Source organism: Grampus griseus (genome assembly GCF_964374135.1).
Source record: "Grampus griseus genome assembly, chromosome: 14".
Taxonomy (NCBI): Eukaryota; Metazoa; Chordata; class Mammalia; order Artiodactyla; family Delphinidae; genus Grampus; species Grampus griseus.
The window spans coordinates 9,707,946-9,729,465 of NC_139008.1; the positions used below are offsets into that span (position 1 = coordinate 9,707,946).

At 55.9% G+C, this 21,520-nt stretch overlaps 1 protein-coding gene across 1 annotated transcript in view; it reads left to right on the forward strand.

Annotated features, from left to right (window-relative positions):
• Nucleotides 1-375: 375 nt before the first annotated feature.
• CLIP2 (CAP-Gly domain containing linker protein 2) overlaps nt 376-21,520 on the forward strand; it is a gene marked incomplete at its 5' end in the record, with an annotated part of 57,209 nt that continues 36,064 nt past the window's right edge. The window contains 2 exons of the mRNA XM_082671525.1: nt 376-499; nt 13,874-14,424. Of these exons, the coding sequence (XP_082527651.1) occupies nt 376-499; nt 13,874-14,424 (675 nt within the window). The remainder of the gene's footprint in view (nt 500-13,873; nt 14,425-21,520) is intronic.

The following is a 21,520-nucleotide window of genomic DNA, read 5'->3' on the forward strand; positions in this document are numbered from 1 at the left end:
TCCTGCTAAGGGGCTGCTGGGGTTAATACAGCCTGTGCTGCAGACCCCTGAGCCGGCTTCCTCCCGATTTTCACCTCCTGGGTCCCGGATGTAAGAGAGAGTGTGTGCCCGACCCAGAGTCTGGCGGACTGGAACACGTGTCCCGGCAGCGCCGCCGCCATGCTGGGCCCACGCCCGCAGCCACTTCTCTGTACCTCAGTTTCCCTATCTAGAAAATGGGGATGACCATGGTCCCTGCCTCACGGGGCCAGGGGTGCTCTGCCATCTGGTGACGTTGTGATGTGATCCCTCCTGTTCTCTGCCCACAGGTGAGTGACGATGGTGGAGAGCACGTGACCTGCACAGACCCTTCTCTGCCCACCGAGTGGCACCACCATGCAGAAGCCCAGCGGCCTGAAGCCCCCCGGCCGCGGGGGGAAGCACTCAAGCCCCATGGGCCGGACGTCCACTGGATCAACCTCGGCCTCTGCCACTGTGACGGCCACTGGCTCCAAGGAAGGTGCGCGGGGCCAAGGGTGGAGCGGGGGTGGGTAGTGGTTCTTCCGGAAGAGCCAAGGGAACTTGGGCTGCTCCCTGACCAGCCTGGAGGCCAGCAGTTCCCAGAAGTTCTTCTTGATGTCTGACCACATCCCTTTGAAAATTAACGGGCAGGGACACATGCTTTATGTGCAATTGTTCCTTTTCACGCTCCTCCAAATTTGGGAGGCGGTACCACTGTTGGCTTCCCTTAGGGATGAGGAAATGGAGGCCCAGGGAGACATGGCAACTTGCCCACATCACTCAGCCTGGGAAACACAGCCCGATTCAAACTCCAGCCTCTGCCAGCCTCCCTGCCCCCACTCATTCCCCTTCCAGGGTCTGAAATGCTCCCCATCTTCCCATCAGCTTTCTTGTCTACCACCCAGACCTCTGCCCTTTGAGCTTTACTTGTGTAACCTCTAGTCCTCCTGCTGGTGGGCAGAGGGTTCCTGGCAGGGCAGGGGTAAGGCCAGGTGCTCGGGGTGGATGTACCAGCTCTGAAGGCAGATGGGTTGAGGACAGCTGTTAGCTATCGACTTTTTCTAGCGATAAAAAGTAAGAGAGTCCACTCTGTAATATTTGGAAAGTTTGATGTAGGGGTAAAATTGCCTATAATCTTCCCTAGAGGTAACTATTACTACTTTGGTTTATATCCTTTCACTTTTTTTTTTTTAATATATATCTTTGCAATCATGCTGCATATACAACTTGAAAATCTGCTTTTTTATTTTTTTATAAATTTATTTATTTTATTTTTGGCTGCATTGGGTCTTCTTTGCTGCACGCGGGCTTCCCTCTGGTTGCGTCGAGCGGGGGCTACTCTTGGTTGCGGTGCACTGGCTTCTCATTGCAGTGGCTTCTCTTGTTGCAGAGCTTGGGCTCTAGGTACGTGGGCTTCAGTAGTTGTGGCACGTGGGCTCAGTAGTTGTGGCTCACGGGCTGTAGAGCGCCGGCTCAGTAGTTGTGGCGCCGGGCTTAGTTGCTTCCCGGCATGTGGGATCTTCCCGGACCAGGGCTCGAACCCGTGTCGCCTGCACTGGCAGGTGGATTCTTAACCACTGCGTCACCAGGGAGGCCCTCTTATTTTTCACTTTGGTAAATAATGCTGTGATGAACATCTTTGGCACAAATTCCCACTTTGACGACACTCCAGCCAGCAGGGTAAGACGGGGTCCATCTCATCTGATTGGCATAGAAGTTTGGAGAGGCAAAACCAGTCACAGGCCAGACTGGGCAATCTGGGCCCTGGGTAGGGTCAAGTGAAGTTTGAGCCAAAGCTGCGGGCAGTTGCCAGAGCCAGGTCCCTGGGAAAGCCAGACAGCTAGCATGGAAAGGTGAGGAAGATGTGTCATGTGGCCCGTGGACTGCCCTGCCTGGTACAGGCTCTTGTGGAGGCCCAGACAACCCCTTTCAGGGTGGCAAATGCTCCTTTCCTCATTTCTGAGCCTCAGAAGACCATAGGCGGGGGAAAGAACAAGGGGAAAAGGCTGTTCCAGGTGAGGGAACAAGTAACACAAGGACCCCGAGGCAGGAATGGATTGTTTGGTAAAAAAGAGAAAGAAGACAGGTCTGGGTAGAGAGGAGTGTGAAATGAGGTTGGGGGGGGCAGCAGAGGCAGGTGGTGAAGGGCAGGGGGACTGGGTTTGTTTTAAGTGTGATGGAAGCTGTTGGAGGATGTTAGCAAAGGTCGTCTGGTGGTGTTGGCATTCCTCAGGCCACCAGGCAGAGAGCGGGTTGCGGGGGTTAAGAGCGGGGCTGGGGAGACTGGTGAGGAGGCATGTGGTCACCCGGGCAAAGATGTTTGTACTCACTTCCAGGGCTGTGGGAGGTGAAGGGGGCTGACCACCATGGGTGGGCTGCAGGGAAGACTTCCTGGAGGAAGTGTGAGTGAGCTCAGCCTTAAGGAAGGAGGGAGTGTAAGTGTGGAGGAGGAGGAGGACGATGTGGGTCCTGGAGACAGAGCATGGGCAGAGGCACCAAATGGGCCTAGTGGTCTAGAGCAGGTGGGAGTTGTATATCCCACTGGCTGGAAAAGGGCTCCAGCCAGGCTTGGCCCTGACCCTCTTCTCCACTGGAGAGAGCCCCTAGCACCTTCTGGATTCTTTCCTCATTGCCTCCTCTCTGATCCAGGGGACCTGAGTTCTGGCTCTGATCCAGCTCTAATGTCCCTCCTGTGTGACCTTGGAAGCATTACTTAACCTCTCTGAGCCACAAATGGGATAATGTCATTTCTCTCAGGGAATCAAGTGAGTTAATAAATGAGAAGTGCCTGCAGGCACAAGACTCATTAAAGAGTCATTTCTTTTCCTTTCATCCCTCCATAATCTCATTACAGAAAAATCTGAGTGATAAAAGAAGGAACTCCCATTAGCCCTCCACTTAACCTAATCACAGCCACCGCCGTGACCTATTCCTTCTGGTCTTTTTTCCTGTTCACGTGTTGTTGTTTCAAGCAGTTAAGTCATGGGTTGTATCCAGACTTGCCTCCTACTGCTTCCCGTTTGATTGCGTTCTGTGCAAAGCGCCCCCCCGCCCCCGTGCTACGCAGTGTCCTCTTTGCCATCATTTTGAATGGCTACATCCTGGTCTCTCGAGGGAAGGGGAATGGACCACACTGTGTGGCCTGCTGATTGCCTCCTGGTCACACCGCACGGTGGTCTGGGGGCCGCTGAAGGTGGGGCCTGGGTGGTCTGACTCTGCCTGGACCCCAACCCTGCAGGGCTGTTCCTGTGCGGGGAGAGGAGGTGCCGCTCCATGAATGCCCAATTGATCACAGAGACACGCCCCCTGCCGAGGGACACGGTGGGGGCAAAAGGCTGCAGCTGCGGTTGGTGCCGCCCTCCTTCCCGCTCTGGCACCTGCTGCCTTTGCAGGTCAGAGAGAGACAGACCCCCGGGCTGGGGGAGGGAGCAGAGAGCCGGGAGCAGTTGGCCAGGGCAGTGGAGCCCTGTGACAGGGGAAGGGAGATTTCTGCGGCCCAGAGCTGCTTTCGTCACTGCTCCAGGTCTCATAACAGGAGTCCCAGCAGAGGCAGGATGTGTGGCAGCAGCAGGGGAGGACAGTGGCCCCATTCCTGGCCCGCAGGCTCCCTCACCCACCCTATGGAACTGGCCATCAGCTCTCCGAGGTGCTGGAGGTGCCCACCCCCGTGGGAGGCTGGGAGGCTGGGACTCCGGAGGTGGGTGCTGGAGCACCAAGAGAGGGTCTGGCAGAGGCTGGAGCCTGGTGGTGGCTGGAGGGGGGCAGTGGCTCTGGGAATCGGGGCAGTGGCAGCCTCCCAAAGCATGAGCTCAGCCTCCGGGCAGAGGATCTGCCAAGGGTCAGGCCTGGGCTGATGCCTCCGCCCCGCCCGGCCTTTGTCGGTTCCCAGAGCCGCAGGACCAGAGGGGCCGTGGGAGGGGGTCTCTTACACCAGGAGGTGGCCCAGAGGCGGTCAAAGCAGGTGCACAGGAAGGCGGTCTGGGACCCACCGGTGGGCCAAAACCTGGGTGGGGCCTCTAGGTCAGGGGCAGCCCAGCCAGATGGGATGGACCCCCTGGAGACTGCTTCAGATCAGGCAGTCGGGGCGGGGGTGGGGGTCCTCGCTCAGGAGGTGACGCCGGCGTGAAGATCTTAGTGACAAGCAGGAACCCGCAAGGTCAGGGAAAGGGCATCCAGGCAGAGGCAGTGGTGGCTACAGAAGTCCTGAGTCTTGAGACGTCTAAGGACGGGGATGGAGGCAGAGCGGCTCGAGAGGCCTGGGGAGGGGTGTGAATGGGCCGGGGCGGGCGTGGCGACCAGAAGGGAGTTGGGGAGCTGTGGCCCAGGCCGCCTGGGGGTTGGGAGCCTATCCTAGGCCTGCGGAAGATGTGGGGGGAGCTCAGGTCTCCGGGCTGGTGGCCCAAGATGCTGCTGGGGTTAGGCCTTCCGTTTGGGCCAGGAGCAGCCGGCGCTGGCCGGGCAGGTCCAACACTGCTGGGTAGTCGTAGGACCACGGCAGGCTGTGCATAGGAGCCCTTAGTCCTTCCCGGGGTCTGCTTCTGAGCCTCAGGTGGGGGCAGGCCAGGCTAGGCCGTGGGTGTCCCTCTTGGGACAAGAAGGGCTGGCCGCTGGGGAGGGCTCTAGGGACAGGGACAGACCATAGGCCACTGTGAGGTCCCTCTGCCCTTGCCCCCCACTGGGGCAGGAGGACCCTTGGAGGGCCTCTCCCACCCCTTGCCCTCTGGTCCAGCCCCAGAGATTTCCCATCTAGGAGGGACAGCGTTTGACACTTGTGTGTCACAAGCCGGCCCTGCAGCAGGTGTCTTACCACATTTCTTTCTCATTAACAACTGAGTGAGAGAACTGCTCTTCTGTCCATTTGAAAGATGATAGAACTGAGGCTTGGAGGTCTCAGCTGAGTTGCTCAGAGTTACAGGGCCAGAGGGTAGCAGGGCTGGGCTTGGTCTAAAGCTGATTCAGGCTGCTGGCACCTCCTGCCCCCAGGATTGAGGCAGCTGCGGTGGCTGGACTCGAGTCCACTCCTACGCTCTGCTCAGGCACCGGCTAGACGGGCGGGGTTGGAGGAGCCATCTGTTCTCGTTAGGTTGGTCACAGCTATCCCCCAGTGTGCCTGTGGCCTTTGCACATGTGGACCCAGGACACAGGAGGTCGAGGACGCGTGTGCATGGGCGTCCCCCTCAGAAAAGCAGCGGGCCACTTGGGGCAGGGTCCACTTCCTATATGTTGATCTCCCCCAAGGGGCCCAGAGCTTTGAAGTTCTGGCTTATTGAGCTGGGGCCCGGGTGCTCCCACACCCTGTGGGTGCTCCAGACATGGGAGCCAGCCTGACGTGCCCGGGGTGGGGTGTCCCACAGAGCTTCACAGCTGGCCTCTAGTCCTGGACACTGACCCCACTCCACTCCACCCGCGGAGGTTCGTGTCTTTCACCTTGATCCCCATGCTCCCTACGAGGGTAGGTGGCTTCATCCCCGTTTTAACTGACCTGTCCCAGATGCTGCGCAAACCTGGGCAGAACCGGACCAGCTGCCAGCTCTTGCTCCTGCGGAGCTAGCCCTGGCTCCAGGCGGCACTCACTCCCTTCAAGGTCAGCTCTCCTGCTCTCCTCCCCTGACCACATCCTAAACTTTTTAATGGCATCAGGATGGGGAAAGCCAAGCTGAGCTTTTCTGTGGCTGGGCTGCGGATGGGCGGGGGGCAGGGCAGCCTCCTAATGTTCCTGATGACGCCCAGAATCGATCGGGAATGGGGGCGGGGGGGGGGGAGCAGGGGCCCAGCTGCCAGCGCCTGCCCGCCTGCCTGCCTGCCCTGGCTGGCGTGGCTGTAGCAGGGCTTCTCCATGGGAAGCTGGCTCTGCTCCTTCCAGGGTAAGCCGCCCGCATCTTTTTCTCCCTGGCGCCTCAGCTGAGTCTGCTGGGTAGGGACTCTTTCCCCCTGGTTTGGGAGTAAGGGGAACAGAAGGGGGCTTCTGAGTTCCCTTTGGCTCAGGAAGGACGCTGAGCAATCCTTGGGACTGGGGCCCGCCCCGGAACGGCCTGGTAGAGGGTCCCTTCTGCAGGGATGGATGGCTGGAGCCGGCGTAGCAGGGGAGATGCCGGGCCTGTGGTGGCCACAGGGGGCGGGCCCTGCCTTGGTCAGAGTGGGTTGGGAGGGGTCTTTCCAGAGACCATATGGGCGGGACGCTGTCAAGGGACTGACTGGAGGGTGGACCGGGCTGGGGGACTCACGGTGGGAAAGCTGGCGCCCTTGAGGAATGCTCTAGAGACCCCATCCCTTCCTTTGGACCTCGGTGTTGAATCCCTGCCAGGAGAGCCGGGATCTTAGAGCAGAAAGCTGCTTTGGGGTTTGTGGGGCATTTATGTATGTTGCATAGAGGCACCAAGGAGGGGAGGTCAGGGTCGTGGCCAGGGTATATTTCAGCCCCATTTTGGGGCCCCGGGGATGGAGAGGGGGTCTGTGTGGACCCCACCTCCCAGGGCTTGTCTTCTGGGTGGGGTGCAGACGTGTACCCTGGCAGCCTGGGTGGCAGGCTGTGCCAATCAGGGAAGAATGGAGTTCCGTGGGGTGGCAGTGCCAGTGAGGGGTGGTGGAGCTGGCCTGATGGGCAGGCAGGGTTTCCTTAGGCGACACAGAGAAAAAAATGCTATAATTTTAGGCCAGAGTAACTGTGTACTGCCTGTGGCAGCCCTAGTTTATGCTTGTGGTCTTGGCATGATACTATATTAATAGCACCTCTTTTCTCTCCACCGTGTCTAGTTTTGGATTATAAATTATGTAGGCACCTTATTTATAGCCCTCCCTAAGTCATCACACTGCTCATTTGCACATTAAAGGCTCTGACAAGTCCTGCAGCAAAGTAACCTTAACTTTGCTTAAGCCCCTGTTCCTCAAGTTGTTTGAATTTGGAGATTAAGGTTTTGTTTTCATGATACTTATTAACGCCTTGTTGAACTATGTTCTATGGAACATTTATAGATATGCTTTTTTTCCCTCTGGCTTTCAGGGGCAAAGGGCCAACTTCATCATGCTCCTTGGTGCATGTCATATCATCACTGTGGGTCCCTCCAAGGCCCCTCTTGTGGGTTTTTTTTTTTTTTTTTTTTTTTGCAGTACGCGGGCCTCTCACTGTTGTGGCCTCTCTCGTTGCGGAGCACAGGCTCTGGACACGCAGGCTCAGCGGCCACGGCTCACGGGCCCAGCCGCTCCACAGCATGTGGGATCTTCCCAGACCGGGGCACGAACCCGTGTCCCCTGCATCGGCAGGCGGACTCTCAACCACTGCGCCACCAGGGAAGCCCAAAATTAAGTACATTCTATTAAAAACATAGGTAATAAATATTCAAAACTCATGACTTCTAGTGTTTCTCCTAGTAGTGTTTATACCACCACTACTACTACTATTTTACTACTGGTAAAAAAGCTACTATTTACTACTAGTAAGATTTTGTAGCATCTGTGTTTTTTTTGTTTTGTTCTGTTATTTATTTATTTATTTATGGCTGCATTGGGTCTTTGTTGCTCCCATGGGCTTTCTCTAGTTGCAGTGAGCAGGGGCTACTCTTCATTGAGGTGCACGGACTTCTCATTGCAGTGGTTTCTCTTGTTGCGGAGCATGGGCTCTAGGCGTGCAGACGTCAGTAGTTGTGGTGCACGGGCTTAGCTGCTCCGTGGCATGTGGGATCTTCCTGGACCAGGGATCAAACCCGTGTCCCCTGCATTGGCAGGTGGATTCTTAACCACTGCGCCACCAGGGAAGTCCCCAGCATCTGTGTCTTTGAGGTTATTTACTCTGTGTTGGAAATACTATATATAATCTCTTCCCAATTCTGTGTTCAGTGGCATCACGCTGGTAGCTTGAGATGGATCATGGTGGGAGAATTTACACTATGGAAATTGGCAAAGGCTACAAAATCAGGGTTATTATTATTATTATTATTATTATTTTCTCTTGGAGAACTAGTTAAGCCTTTCCCAGCACAGCACTGGCTGGCATATAGGTGGAGAGGTAGTGGATGGAGACCACCCCATCGGAGAGGACCACCAGTGTGGGCCAGGGTGGAGGACTGGGGAGGCCCCAGTCCTGTCACAGGAACAGGGAGCCTTGAGAGGAGCATGGACAGCAGGGCCAGGCACCACAAGGCCGGGAAGGGCCCCCTGCAGTGCAGCGAGGCATCCTTGCAGGAGAAGTTTCCAGAGCGGGGAGGGGTCAGGAGCTGAGGGTCAGAGAAGGACTGGGAAGCAGAGTCTTATTAGGGCATGGAACCATTTCCTTCTAGACACTGCTGGATGGAAAAATACCAACTGCAGGGAGAGCAGAGGACCGAGTAATATCTAACTACAGCCTGACTTGTGTTTTTGACTTTTAAGTACTATACACACACACACACACACACACACACACACCCTACACGCACAGGATAAAGCGTGGAAAAACACACACCAAGATGTTAACTGTGATTATGTTTATATGATGGAACTATAGATCCTTTTCTTTTTCTTTTTCTTTTTTTTTTGCGGTACGCAAGCCTCTCACTGTTGTGGCCTCTCCTGTTGCGGAGCACAGGCTCCGGACGTGCAGGCTCAGTGGCCATGGCTCACGGGCCCAGCCGCTCTGCGGCATGTGGGATCTTCCCGGACCGGGGCACAAACCCGTGTCCCCTGCATCGGCAGGCAGACTCTCAACCACTGCGCCACCAGGGAAGCCCAGGTCCTTTTCATTTTTTTAATCAGTAACTATGTTTAAATTTTTTTCTGCACTGGACATGAATGATCTATGTAAGAAACATTTAGAGAGAGAAAAGCTTGTTTGCTGGGAAGGAGAATGGGTGACGGCAGGAGGGGGCGAGGTGAGGGAAGCTGTTTTGTGGGCCAGGGCGGTGTTCATGTCACCCGTGGGCTCTGACCTCTGTCGGAGGGCCATCGCGGGGAGAGGAGAGAGGTGGCGGGGAGGCGGGTCCCAGGGAAGACCAAAGCGGGATGGAGGTTTGCTTCTAAAAGGAGAAGAGGGTTCTTAGCTTTCCTCTGGAAACACAGGGAAAATGGGAAGGGCTCAGGGAGGTACAAAGGCGGAAGGGAGACCAGGTGAACCGGAAACTGCCTGGAGTGAGCCTCAGATTCCTTGACTGAAGAAATGGGAGCGACGTTCTGCAGCTCGGATTGTTGACTGTTCCGTGCACCCAGCACAGAGCCGGTGTGGGCCCCCGTTCTGAGCCGGCAGTGCAGTGCAGCTTGCATGGAGGGCCTGCTGCGGGGAACCAGGCTGGGTGCTGGAGAGGAAACAGCCCGTGTGAGCTTCCATTTCAGTCTGGAGGCAGACATACTCAGGTGAAGACGGGGTAAATCTCTTGAAGAATGAAGTGAGTAGAGGGTGCTGCAAGTGGGTGGGCTTTTAGGTGAAGCAGTCAGGGAAGGCTGCTTTGAGGAGGTGAGGGAACGAGCCCTGTGACTGTCAGGGCAGAGGTTCTGGGAGGTGCTCCCACCTCTGTTTGCAGTGAGCCCTCTCTCCCCAACCCCAGGGCCCCGTGGACCTTGGTGCCTTCCTGCCAGGCAGAAGGCTGGCTGAGTTGTAGCTGCGGTCCTGGTGTTCCCCCCACCCCTTTGCTGGGCCCACTTTGACACTGGGTGCTCAACGAATGGGGTCCCTGGTGGCTGAGATTCGGCAGGTATGAAAAATGCCTGTCTCCGCTTCCCAGGCAGGGCAGGACCAAAGCCCTTGCAGAAGCAGGGGAGGATGCGCTCTCATCTGGGCACCTCCCACCACCCCCGCCTTGAGCGCCCCCCGCTCACGTTGGAACAGGCCACCAGCTGCTGTCACTCCACACCATGTCCTTTAGCCCTTTTTATCAAAGTTCTACTTTGAACTTGAAACCAGCAGTCAATTCCCTTGTGCCTGGTGTCTGGGGAAGGGTCAGCTGCTGGCGTGAGGTTTAAGTCTGTTGCTGCCCTTTGCTTTCTTGGGGGTTTGCCGAGCCGCTGCTGGTCCATTTGGGAACTAGGAGGGCGGGGAGGCCCAGGCCCTGCCCTCAGGGAGCCTCCAGAACCACCCCAGAGGCTCAGCCCATCAGCCGGGTCTCATAGCTCTGATGACACGCCCCCTCCTCTGGGAGAAGAGGTGGGGCTTGTAGCATGTCAGTGCTGGCCAGTACCTTAGCAATTTCTGACCTCGCCCTTCGTTGCCCCATGGGGAAGCTGAGGCCCAGATATGGGAAGGGGCTCGGCCAGGCCCAGCCAGCGTGTTACTGACGGCTCCCTGGAGGGAACGGGGCTCTAGTGGGGTTACCACCCTTTCCCCAGCTCAGGCGGCTGCAAGCTGCCCGGGGTGAGTGGGGGAGTGGGTGAAGGTTTGTGCCTGTGAGACTGGAGCATCAAAGAGGAAAAATGCAGCAGAACGCCCAAGTGTGGTCGCCAGGCTCGTGACCTGGATTTTATTTTAGCAGCTGTTCAAACAACTGGTCCCCGGGGCCTGTGACCTCTGGAAGGGGCAGGGGTGGGGAAGAAAGGAGATTACCTGGGGGTCTGCCTGGGCCAGGACAGCTGGGAGGACAGCTGAGTAGGCAGCTTCTTGCCAAGAACAGCCACGCTAGGTCCCCCTCGACCTGGGACCCTCCTCTATGCTCTCTGCACAGACAACAGGTAGGGCGGGGTCTCACCTGAGCCACGGCCATTCCGTTAAGCAGACATCACAGAGCCCCTCAGCACGAGGAAGTGTTCTGGAAACGGATATGGGAAGGGCACTGACACCTGCTAGACACCCTATGCCTGCCTTACGGGGAGGCTCTGAGCCAGACCAGGTGGGCCTGGCTCCTGCCTGGGTAACTTTGGGCAAGTTTTATAACCTCTGTTTCCTAACCTGCAAGATAAGAATATAATATAGAAAAAGTACCCAGTCCAGGGCTTCCCTGGTGGTGCAGTGGTTGAGAATCGGCCTGCCAATGCAAGGGACACGGGTTTGAGCCCTGACCCGGGAAGATCCCACTTGCCGCGGAACAGCTAAGCCCGTGCACCACAACTACTGAACCTGAGCCCTAGAGCCCGCAAGCCACAACTACTGAGCCCACCTGCCACAACTACTGAAGCCTGCATGCCCAGAGCCCATGCTCCGCAACAAAAGAAGCCACGACAATGAGAAGCCCGTGCTCCGCAACGAAGAGTAGCCCCCGCTCGCCGCAACTAGAGAAAGCCCGTGCATAGCAACGAAGACCCAACACAGCCAAAAATTAAAAAAATAAATAAATAAATTTATATATATATATAAAAAAGTACCCAGTCCATTGAGGGCACGTAGTCTCACTTCATGAATGGTAGCTGCTGTCTTAATGATGATAACCTTGACCCCTCGTTGTTAGCAGGACCCACGGGCTGCTTGGGCAGTGTCACGAGGGACCTGGAACACCATCTAACTTGTGGCTTCCTCCCACTATGGCTGCTTTTCGGAGCAGGTTTTTTTTTTTTAAGGAACGGGCCCACCTGACCTAGCGGGGTTCCCAGGCCCCGTACTGCTGTGATCCCAGCAGAAGCTCCTTGTAACAGGATTGTCCTAGATGAGAACCAGGGACCCGGAGCTCAGCCCAGGCACAGGGAACAGCAGGACGAGGTCGGCTGCTCTGGTGGGGGGGGTGTGTGGTGGGGGCAGAGCCATGGGTCCAAGGTTACCAGAACTTGCTGGAAGCCCTTCTTCTGCCCCCTGATCCTTTTGTGGTTTTAAATTTTTTCTAATCCCTTAGTTTGAGGATCAGTCATTTTCATCCCAGTAAGCACGGTCAGCACTTGTTCACTTGTGTGGCCCAGGCACCGTCCCTAGGGCTTTGTGTCCATCACTGTACAGCAGCCCCGTGGCGGAGGGCAGGTGAGGAGACCGAGGCGGGGCTCCAGGGTCTGCTCCCTCAGCCACTGTGGCCTCCACCTTGTGGGATCTCAGGGGTGGAAGAGAAGAGCCTTGGGGACACCCCCCACCCCCACCCCCAGGGTCCCACAGAAGGAGAAGGAGACATCCCTCTGCAGGAAGGAGTACAAGATGAGATTGTTCCCTGCTCGAAGGGAACTGTAGGGTTTGGTCAGAGTCTAGGAAACGGGTCCATGCAGAGGAGTCCAAGATTGGGGTGGTTGTAGTTTAGGGCTTGGCATGGCGGGTGCCTGGTGCACATTTCCTGGACGAATGAAAGCGCCCTGCACCAAGAGCCAGGGGCTGTTGGCCGGACCTTGGCGCTGCTGCCTCCTGCCTGGGGGGCCTAGATAAAGCACCTGATATCTCCAGGCCTCAGTTTCCTCATCTGTAAAATGGGATCATGGAATCACTTCACAGGGTTAACTGAGGGTCCAATGAGCTACTGTATGTATGTCTGCCTCTTAGCACAGAGCATCAATTCGTGGGTGTGATCACTCTGGTTGTTAATCAAGTTCAGTAGCAAAGCTCACTGATTTCCCAGGAGCCCGGCTCACAGCTGAGAGGGAGCCCCTTGCCCCTCAGTTAGGACGCCCGTCCTGGCTCCCCAGGCCCTGGGTGATCACATGCTTTCCCACCACTACCAGTGCCCCGGAGGGAGAACCTGCCTGCTGGAGCTCGTATGTCAGCCCTGCCCTGGAGTTGTGTGGCTTCCTCATCTCCCAGAAGCTCTGTCCTTCCAGCCTTGAGACAGCATGCAGCCAGGCCTGCGGCCCCAGGCTCCTTGGCCTTGGGTACAAAGAGGATGCTGGTGGAGCCGCTGCCCCTGTGGCCCCTCTACTGGCTACCCATGGAAAGGACCAGAAACACAGGCAACTCTGATAGGGGCATGGCAGTGTCTGCTTGCCTCCTGTCCCCATCTGTATTTGACAAGTCCGTCAGCCTCTGGAGTAGAGGAGGAAAAGGATGAGTCCTTCCCTGCCTGATACTTGGTCTGGCAGGAAGGCGGGGCAGCCTCCAGACCTTGAGGTGTAAATGGGCAGGCTTGCCGGCATCCGCTTGCACAGGAGGCCCTGCGTGGGGCCCAGGAGCCAGACACGCACAAAGCATTGTGGGTTTGAGCTCTGCTTTGTCCTTTTGTGAGCAGGTTGCCCCCCTTCCCTTCTTCTTCTGAGTCTAGAGCACAGCAGAGCCCAGGCCTGGGAGGCAGGCCCCCTCCAAGGGTTTGAGTCCCCATTTCTGCTGTGTGGCCTTGGGCGAGGCCCTGGCCTCTCTGAGTCTCAGGGTCATTCTTTCTGTAAAGAGGGGCTGGATTAGGCTACCCAGTTCAGGCCAGAGAGCCTGGAGTTCAGTCCAGCAATAAGGTTAAGTGCTTGCTTCCGCCTCCCACCCTCCTCACACCCCCTTCTCCTGGTCTGTGTGCCCTGAGGCTTGGCCTGCAGCTTGGGGACCGGGGAGGAGAAGGAGACTCAGGAGTGGAATAAGAGGGTTTTCTGGCTCCTTCCTTGTCCCGAGATGTCTGTGGCCAGCTGCCAAGGAACAGTGAGGAGCCCTTCGTGGGGCCCAGAACTGGCTGGAGAAGAAGGTGGGGGGCACAGAGATCCCCCTACAAGACCTGAGTCCCACGTGGGACCATGGGCGGCCTCAAAGTAACAGCTGAGGGCCTGAGCCCACCGGGATGCAGAAGTAGCAGCTTGTAACCCTCGGTCATGGGTTCATTCTGCCCTCAATTTCGAGTGACCCTGAGCAGTGGAAAGCCTTCAGAGGAGGCACTGTCCTGAGCTTTTCATCCCTAGAACTTTCCAGAGGGGTTGGCAGAGTAGGGAGCCGCCCGGGGATGCCTACGGCCCAGGAAGAATGAGACCCGCCCCAGGCCCCACTCCCAGCCCCACCTGCCTCAGTTTCCCCCCGGCCAGCTGGACTATGCGCTCCTGGGACGGCCGAGGGTCCAGCCCCCACCCGAGCCCTAACCGCCGCCTCTCTCCTCCTCCACAGGCTCCCCCCTGCACAAGCAGGCCTCGGGCCCCCCGGCCGCAGCCCCCGCCGCCCCCGAGAAGCCCGGCGCCAAGGCGGCCGAAGTGGGCGACGAGTTCGTGGGGGACTTCGTGGTGGGCGAGCGCGTGTGGGTGAACGGAGTGAAGCCGGGCGTGGTGCAGTACCTGGGCGAGACGCAGTTCGCGCCGGGCCAGTGGGCGGGCGTGGTGCTGGACGAGCCGGTGGGCAAGAACGACGGCGCCGTGGGCGGCGTGCGCTACTTCGAGTGCCCGGCCCTGCAGGGCATCTTCACGCGGCCCTCCAAGCTGACCCGGCAGCCTGCGGCCGAGGGCTCGGGCAGCGATGCGCACTCGGTTGAGTCGCTGACCACCCAGAACCTGTCGCTGCACTCGGGCACGGCCACGCCGCCGCTGACCAGCCGCGTCGTCCCCCTGCGGGAGAGCGTCCTCAACAGCTCCGTCAAGACCGGCAACGAGTCGGGCTCCAACCTCTCCGACAGCGGCTCTGTGAAGCGGGGTGACAAGGACCTGCGCCTGGGAGACCGTGTGCTGGTGAGTCCCCCCAACCCAAGCACTCCACCCCACGTAAGTGAGCTGGATCCCCGGGACTGGGCAGGGTGGGGGACCCACGGGGCTCGGGTGGGGTCCAGGCTGGGGTACCCGCTCCTGGTCAGAACCACAGAGTGACCAGGGAGACAGGTAAAGTGGGTACCCTGGAGACTGTCACTGTGTGACCCTGGATAAGTGTCTTAACCTTCCTGGGCCTCGGTCTTCCCATCTGTAAAATGGGAACTTCAATAGCACCTGCCTTGTGGGTTGAAATGTGTGAATACATGTTAATGCCTTTAGACAGTGCCTGAAACTTAGTGCCCTCAAAGTGTTAGCTGTCATTGGTATTATCCGTTGATCCAGCCCACCAGCGTGGATGTGCCAGGATTATACGGAAAAGGCTGGGGACCAGAGTGCTCAAGACCCTTGGCCCTCCACTTCCTAGAGTAATGAAAATAAAAACAAAAATAAACAAATGGGACCTAATTAAATGTAAAAGCTTTTGCACAGCAAAGGAAACCATAAACAAAACGAAAAGACAACCCACAGAATGGGAGAAAATATTTACAAACGAAGCAACCGACAAGGGATTAATCTCCAAAATATACAAACAGCTCATGGAGTCAATATCAAAAAACAAACAACCTATTCAAAAAAAGGGCAGAAGATCTAAATAGATGTTTCTCCAAAGAAGACATACAGATGGCCAAAAAGCACATGAAAAGATGCTCAACATCACTGAGAGATGTTGAGATGTTATTAGAGAAATGCGAGTCAAAACTACAATGGGGTATCATCTCACACGGCTCAGAATGGCCGTCATCAAAAAGTCTACAAACAGTAAATGCTGGAGAGGGTGTGGAGAAAAGGGAACCCTCCTACACTGTTGGTGGGAATGTAAATTGGTACAACCATTATGGAGAACAGTATGGAAGTTCCTTAAAAAACTAAATATAGAACTACCATATGATCCAGCAATCCCACTCCTGGGCATATATCCAGAGAAAAACATAATTTGAAAAGATACATGCACCCCAGGGTTCACTGCAGCACTATTTACAGTAGCCAAGACATGGAAGCAACCTAAATGTCCATTGACAGAGGAGCAGATAAAAAAGATGTGGTACATACATACAATGGAATATTAGCCATAAAAATGAACGAAATAATGCCATTTGCAACAACGTGGATGGCCCTAGAGATTGTCATACCGAGTGAAGTAAGTCAGACAGAGAAAGACAAATATCATATGATATTGCTTATATGTGAGATCTTTAAAAAATAGTACAAATGAACTTATTTACAAAACAGAAATACAGTCACAGACATAGAAAACAAACTTATGGTTACCAGGGAGGAAAGGGGGGGATAAGTTGGAAGATTGACATATACACACTACTATATATAAAATAAATAAGTAATAAGGACCTACTGTATAGCACAGGGAACTCTACTTAATACTCTGTAATGACGAATATGGGAAAAGGATCCAAAAAAGACTGGATATATGTATATGTATAACTGATTCACTTTGCTGTACGCCTGAAACTAACACAACATTGTAAATCACCTATACTCCAATTAAAAAAAAAAAAAAAGACCCCTGGCCCAAGGTCGGGTGGTTCAGACATCTAATCAGCTAGAACCCCGAGTGGTCAGGCAAGCCGGCTTACAGTCTCACTGAGCTGTCCTTGGGGGTGCCTGGGATCTGAGGGCACCTGCTGGCCATGGCCACTGCAGGGAAATCAGGCCCAGGTTCGTGCCTTTGCTGCTACTTCCCAGCCGTGTGATGCTGGGTGATTCACTTAACTGGGCCTCATTCCCATTCATTCATCATCTGTCCATTCAGCAAAACGGGCATAGATAACTCCCGTGTGATACTTTCGTTGGGATCATTGAGAAGCTGCTGGCCGTGGAAGTGCATCGTAGTTACCAAGGACTCTGGCTGTGCAAGACCTGGGTAGTGTCATGTGAGTGCCCTGTGGGGTGGGAAGTGGAGCCCCTTAGGGTTATTGACCATCCCTGAATGCTCCTCAGGTTGGGAGAGGAGAGAGGTTTAACCCCAGTGTGATCCTGCCTGGAAATCCTCTTGCACCTGCTCCCGCCTCAGGGAGTGAGAACTGGACCTACTGAGCAGGGGGCACTCAAGCTGTCACGAGGCAGGCCCTGCTCTGGAAATCTCCGCCAGACTGCAGCCCTTCAGCAGGGTTGGCAGTAGCAGCAGACGGGCCCCAGTGACTTCCCAGCCTGAGACTGGGTTGCATCCTTTGGTTTGAAACACTGCTTTCTCCAGGGCGAATCCATGCCCAGCACTTTCTGCACCTTGTCTCTTTTGGTTCTCCCCGCTGCCTTACGCAGTGGGTGTTATCTCCCCATTTTACAGATGAGGAAACTGGGCTCAGCCCTGGAAAACAACCTGCCCAGGGCCACTCAGCCAGGAGGTGCTGGGCCATTCATTCCTTTATTCACTCATCAACTGTGACTGCCCTGGAAACAGGACATGCTTGGATTCTGGTGGGTTGGGGAGAGGAATTTGAAGGAGGGATTTACTTTCACCTCAAGGATGGAGCCCCACATGCCCCACCCTAGTCCACAGCTTCCCTTGGGTTAGTCCTCCAGCCTGGACCGCTGTGTACAGCCAGGATCCAGCTGGCTCGGCTGACCCTGGGACTTGCTACTTCTTCCTTGTGCCTTCTATAAACACCTGACACAGCATCTTCCTATCCCTACCCCTCCCTTTAACAAATTATATCCTGGACATGAATGAAGGTAGAGGCCTGAGCTTATACAATTTGAGGATGGGGGCTTTTTAGGAAACAACAATACAAAAAATATTGCTTTCGCAAATTTTACAAATCACGTGATCCCATGAATGTATTGTCAGGGCCCTCCCCACTCAGAGCCTCCAGAGAGGCTAGTGTATGTGAGGGGCTCTGATTACCTAAGCTACGTTAGCTTCACCAGCCACAAACCTGCTTCTGACCCAGGTCAAAGGCATGAACAATATTTGTTATTTTTGAACATAAATAACAGAATTTATGTCCATTAAGTTACGCTGCTCTTCAGTGATACCTCTGGGTCCTGGTTTCATTTGGGCCTCAACACTACCCCAGGAGGTCCGAGTACTCGCCAAATAGTCGTGGGCAAGATGTTTATCCTCTCTCTGCCTCAGTTTCTTCACCTGTAAGATGGGGATGAAAGTTCACCTGCTGGGAATTCCCTGGCAGTCAAGTGGTTAGGACTCTGTGCTTTCACTGCGGGGGCCCAGGTTTGATCCCTGGTTGGGGAACTAAGATCCTATAAGCTGCACAGCATGGCCAAAAAAAAAAAAAAAAAGTTCACCTGCTGCATATGTAGTGTTTAGAAGGTGGTCTGGCTCCAAGTAAGCTCTGTGAAGTGTTAGCTGGTATCAGCATTAAAGTCCATGAAGCGTGAGCATTCTCCCTGGGCCATGGGGTCCTGGGCACAGGGAGGGACTGAGCTCGGGGAGCCTCTCTGAGGTCACACAGCGGCTCACGTCGGCCTGCATGTCCTTGGCTTTCACTGGCCGAGTGCTCGCTGGGAGCGGAGCCTTGTGCCAAGAACTTTACACACAGAATCCATTTCCTCTTCAACCCTGAGGGGCCCTGGCCCCCGGAGGAACCTCTGGGAGGGTGACACAGGGGGAACATGCCTGACCTTCCTGGAATAGTGTCACTTAAATACTGGGCATCTTGTCACATGCCTGCCAGAGCGAAACTGGCAGAAGTTTCAGGTGTGGTTTGGAGTTTCCACACTCAGCTGCATGGACTCACCTCTTACTATCCCAGCTGCCCACGACGCACATGCGCATTGTTCCGTTTTACAGGCTGAGGATGAGAATCAGGCCTGAGTTTCCCACAGCACCCAGAGTGGAAGTGGCAGAGCTGGGCTGTCCTGCCTTTGTCCTTCCCGCCCTCGGCCCCTCCCCCGCCCCAGGACACACACAGGCACACACACGTGCGCGCGCACACACACAGATAACCTTTCTGGCTAATCCCTGAAATTCCTCCAGCATTGAATCATTCTATTCCACTCCAACTTCCTCTTCTGAAATCCTCCCTCCCCGAGTGCTCCCGTGGCTCGGACTGGGTGAGTTTGGGGTAGTACTCAAGGATCCTGGGTGTCTGGAGTTGGGGCGCATGGCAGAGGTGGGAGCAGAGAGATGCAATGACTTGTCCAAGGACACGCAGACTTTTAGAACATGCCTGGCACAGCTGAGACGGGACCCAGGCCCACTGGCCCAGGCTGGTGGGACCCTGGCATCCCAGGCCACCTCTCTATTTCCTTCTGCCTGGGAACACCCACCACCCCTTTGGTCCTGGGCACCTTCCAGGCCCGGGGAGCCTATGGGGGGGCACTCAGCTGCCTAGCTGGCCGGAGACATAGCTGCTGTGTGTGTTCCCCAAGGTGTGGTCCCGAGGGTCCATCCCAGGAAGTGGGTCTGTCCGCGTGGTTTTAGGGATGTCGCTCCAGAGGCAGCAGGGCTGGTGCGGCAGACTCTAGAGCCAGCCATTAGTTTGGGATCTAGGTCGTGGAAGAGAAGAGACGTTCCAGGGGAATTAACAGAGAAGCAGGAACCGAGACTATGTAGAAAGGCAGCTTGAGAACTGGTGGCACAGAAGAGGGGTAGGAAGACAGCCCCACCCGGGGGCCGATCCAGACTCAGACAGGCCTGCTGGGGCAGAGACCACCGGGCCTTAATCACTCATTGTACAGGGAAGGACCGTGAAGGCCAGAGAGGGTGAGCGGTTGCCTGGGGTCACACAGGACATCATGGGCTTGCCTGGAACAGGAGCTCTGGGCTTCTATCTATCAGTCCTGGAATGTCCTCTGTATCCCCCCCACCCCGAGTGGATCCAGCAGTCCAGGTGGAGGGCTGGAAGTATCTTGGTCAGCTACAGTTGCCAGCATGGGGTATGATTAGCAAGGACCAGAGGAGGCTGTCTCAGGAAGGAAGAGGCCTGGCTGGTTGCTTGTGGCTCCAAGAGGTGCCCCAGGGCCAAAGCCGCAAGGAATGGATGTCAGTGGGGTAATGGGAGAGCTCTGACCCCCAAAGATGTCAGATGGCTCATAGGTTGCTATGGAGGGTCGGGTTCTCCAAACGTAGGCGCCAAGGTGGGGTTTGGGGTGTTTCTTAGGGCTTTTAACTTCTGTGAAAGATTGGGCAGAGGGAGAAGTCAGACCGCTCTGCAGGCCAGACAGAGTCTCGGCCAACCTGGGGCAGCTCTGGAGCGAGATTGCCCATCACAGCGTCCCATGCTGAGCCAGCGTGTCCGGGCCTTTCTGCCCCGGCCTCGCTCAGTCACCGCATGTGAGTGCCCCATCTCAGGCGAGGGGCTCCGCACAGCAGGGCAGCAAGGGCTTCCTTGAAGCGGGATCTGAGTGGAGCATCTCCAAGTACTTGAAGTCTCTGCCCCTTTATGTCCCTTCATGTACTGGCCACAGAAGCATCCTGAGGAGGGTGGACCAAGAAACCTTTCCAGGGAATCGCCTCTCCTGCTGACACCCTCTCCCGGCGTATCCCAAAGCTCCCTGCCGGTGCCAGCCTGGCCTTGCAGATAACCCAGAGTGTACCAGCCCGCGAGGCAGTCTGAGCAGCCCGGCCCCTCTGCGCTGGGTGGGTAGGTTCTCTGCAGGGCTGTGTCCTGCCTGCTGCCCCCTCGGCAGCTGGCCTGGGCAGTGTGGGACCAGCCTCCTGAGAGATGAGGAATGAGGTTTTCTCTCTGCAGGTGTCTCCCTCTCTCCTCAGGCCCCGGTCAAGTTCCCACCACTCTGCTGAGAACTGACACCCAGCAGGGCCATCTGTAGTGTAGAGGCTGCAAGGTGGCCTCTGGGGTGTACAGGCCTGGGCGTGAGCTCAGCTCTGCCCTTCACAGCAGTGTCCCAGGGCAGGGTGCTGAGCCTCAGTTTCCTCATCTTTAAAATGGGCCTGATATTCCCATTTCGTAGGATTTGTATAAATTGAATAAGGAAGGGACTTCCCTGGCGGTCCAGTGGTCAAGACTCTGAGCTTCCACTGCAGGGGGCGTGGGTACCATCCCTGATCGGGGGACTAAGACCCCGCATGCCATGGCGTGGCATAAATAAATAAACAAACAAACAAATAGTTAGAATAAGGAAGACTCCCGGCATGTAGTGAGCCCTCGGGAAAGGCTGGTTTTCTTTCCTTGTTCTGGGTGTTGTTTCTTCACCCCGGAGTCTTCACAGCGGAGGGGCAAGTGCTGTGATGCCCAGTGTGAGGCCTGGCTGTAGACGGGAGAGGTTTGTGAGGACTGGCCAGGGGGCATCCTGGGGGCTGCTGTCCTGGGTGCTCAGGCAGAGGGAGCTGGTGTCTGTTGGGAGCGGGGAGGGGTGAGCAGGAGGGGACTCGGTGGCCCACCGAGCACACAGGGCTGCTGGGCCTCCGTGTTCAGGCTCTGCTAATGGGGGGCAGAGCCAGGTAAGGCAGGGGGCCCAGGAGGTACTAGAGCTGCCTCCTGCTTCCTCTGTGTGTCATGGGGCTTCTGGCTGGGTTCCATCAGGGTTCCATCCCCTGTCTCGTGTGTCAAGCCCTTAGTCAACATCTCCACTTAACCTGCATTAGTTTCCTATGGCTGCTGTAACGAGTACCATAAACTGGATGACTTAAAACAGAAATGTACGCTCTCCAAGTTCTGGAAGTTAGACATTTGAAATCCCAGGTGTTGGCAGGGCCATGCTGTCTCTGAAGGATGAAGGGAAGCATGTGCTCCATGCCCTTCTCTTGGGTTCTGGTGTTGCCTGCACTCCTCGGCATTCCTTGGCTTGTAGGTGCACTCCTTGAATCTCTGCCTCAGTCTTTACATGGCCTTCTTCCCTCTGTGTCTCTTCTCTTACAAGGACACCAGTCATACTGGATTAGGGCCCGCCCTCATGACCTCATCCTAATGTGATCACATCTAAAAGACCCTATTTTTATTTATGTATTTGTTTGTTTGTTTATTGGCTGTGCAGCACAGCTTGCAGGATCTCAGTTCCCCGACCAGGGATTGAACCCGGGCCACGGCAGTCAAAGCCCGGGATGCTAAGCACTAGGCCGCCAGGGAACTCCCATGAGACC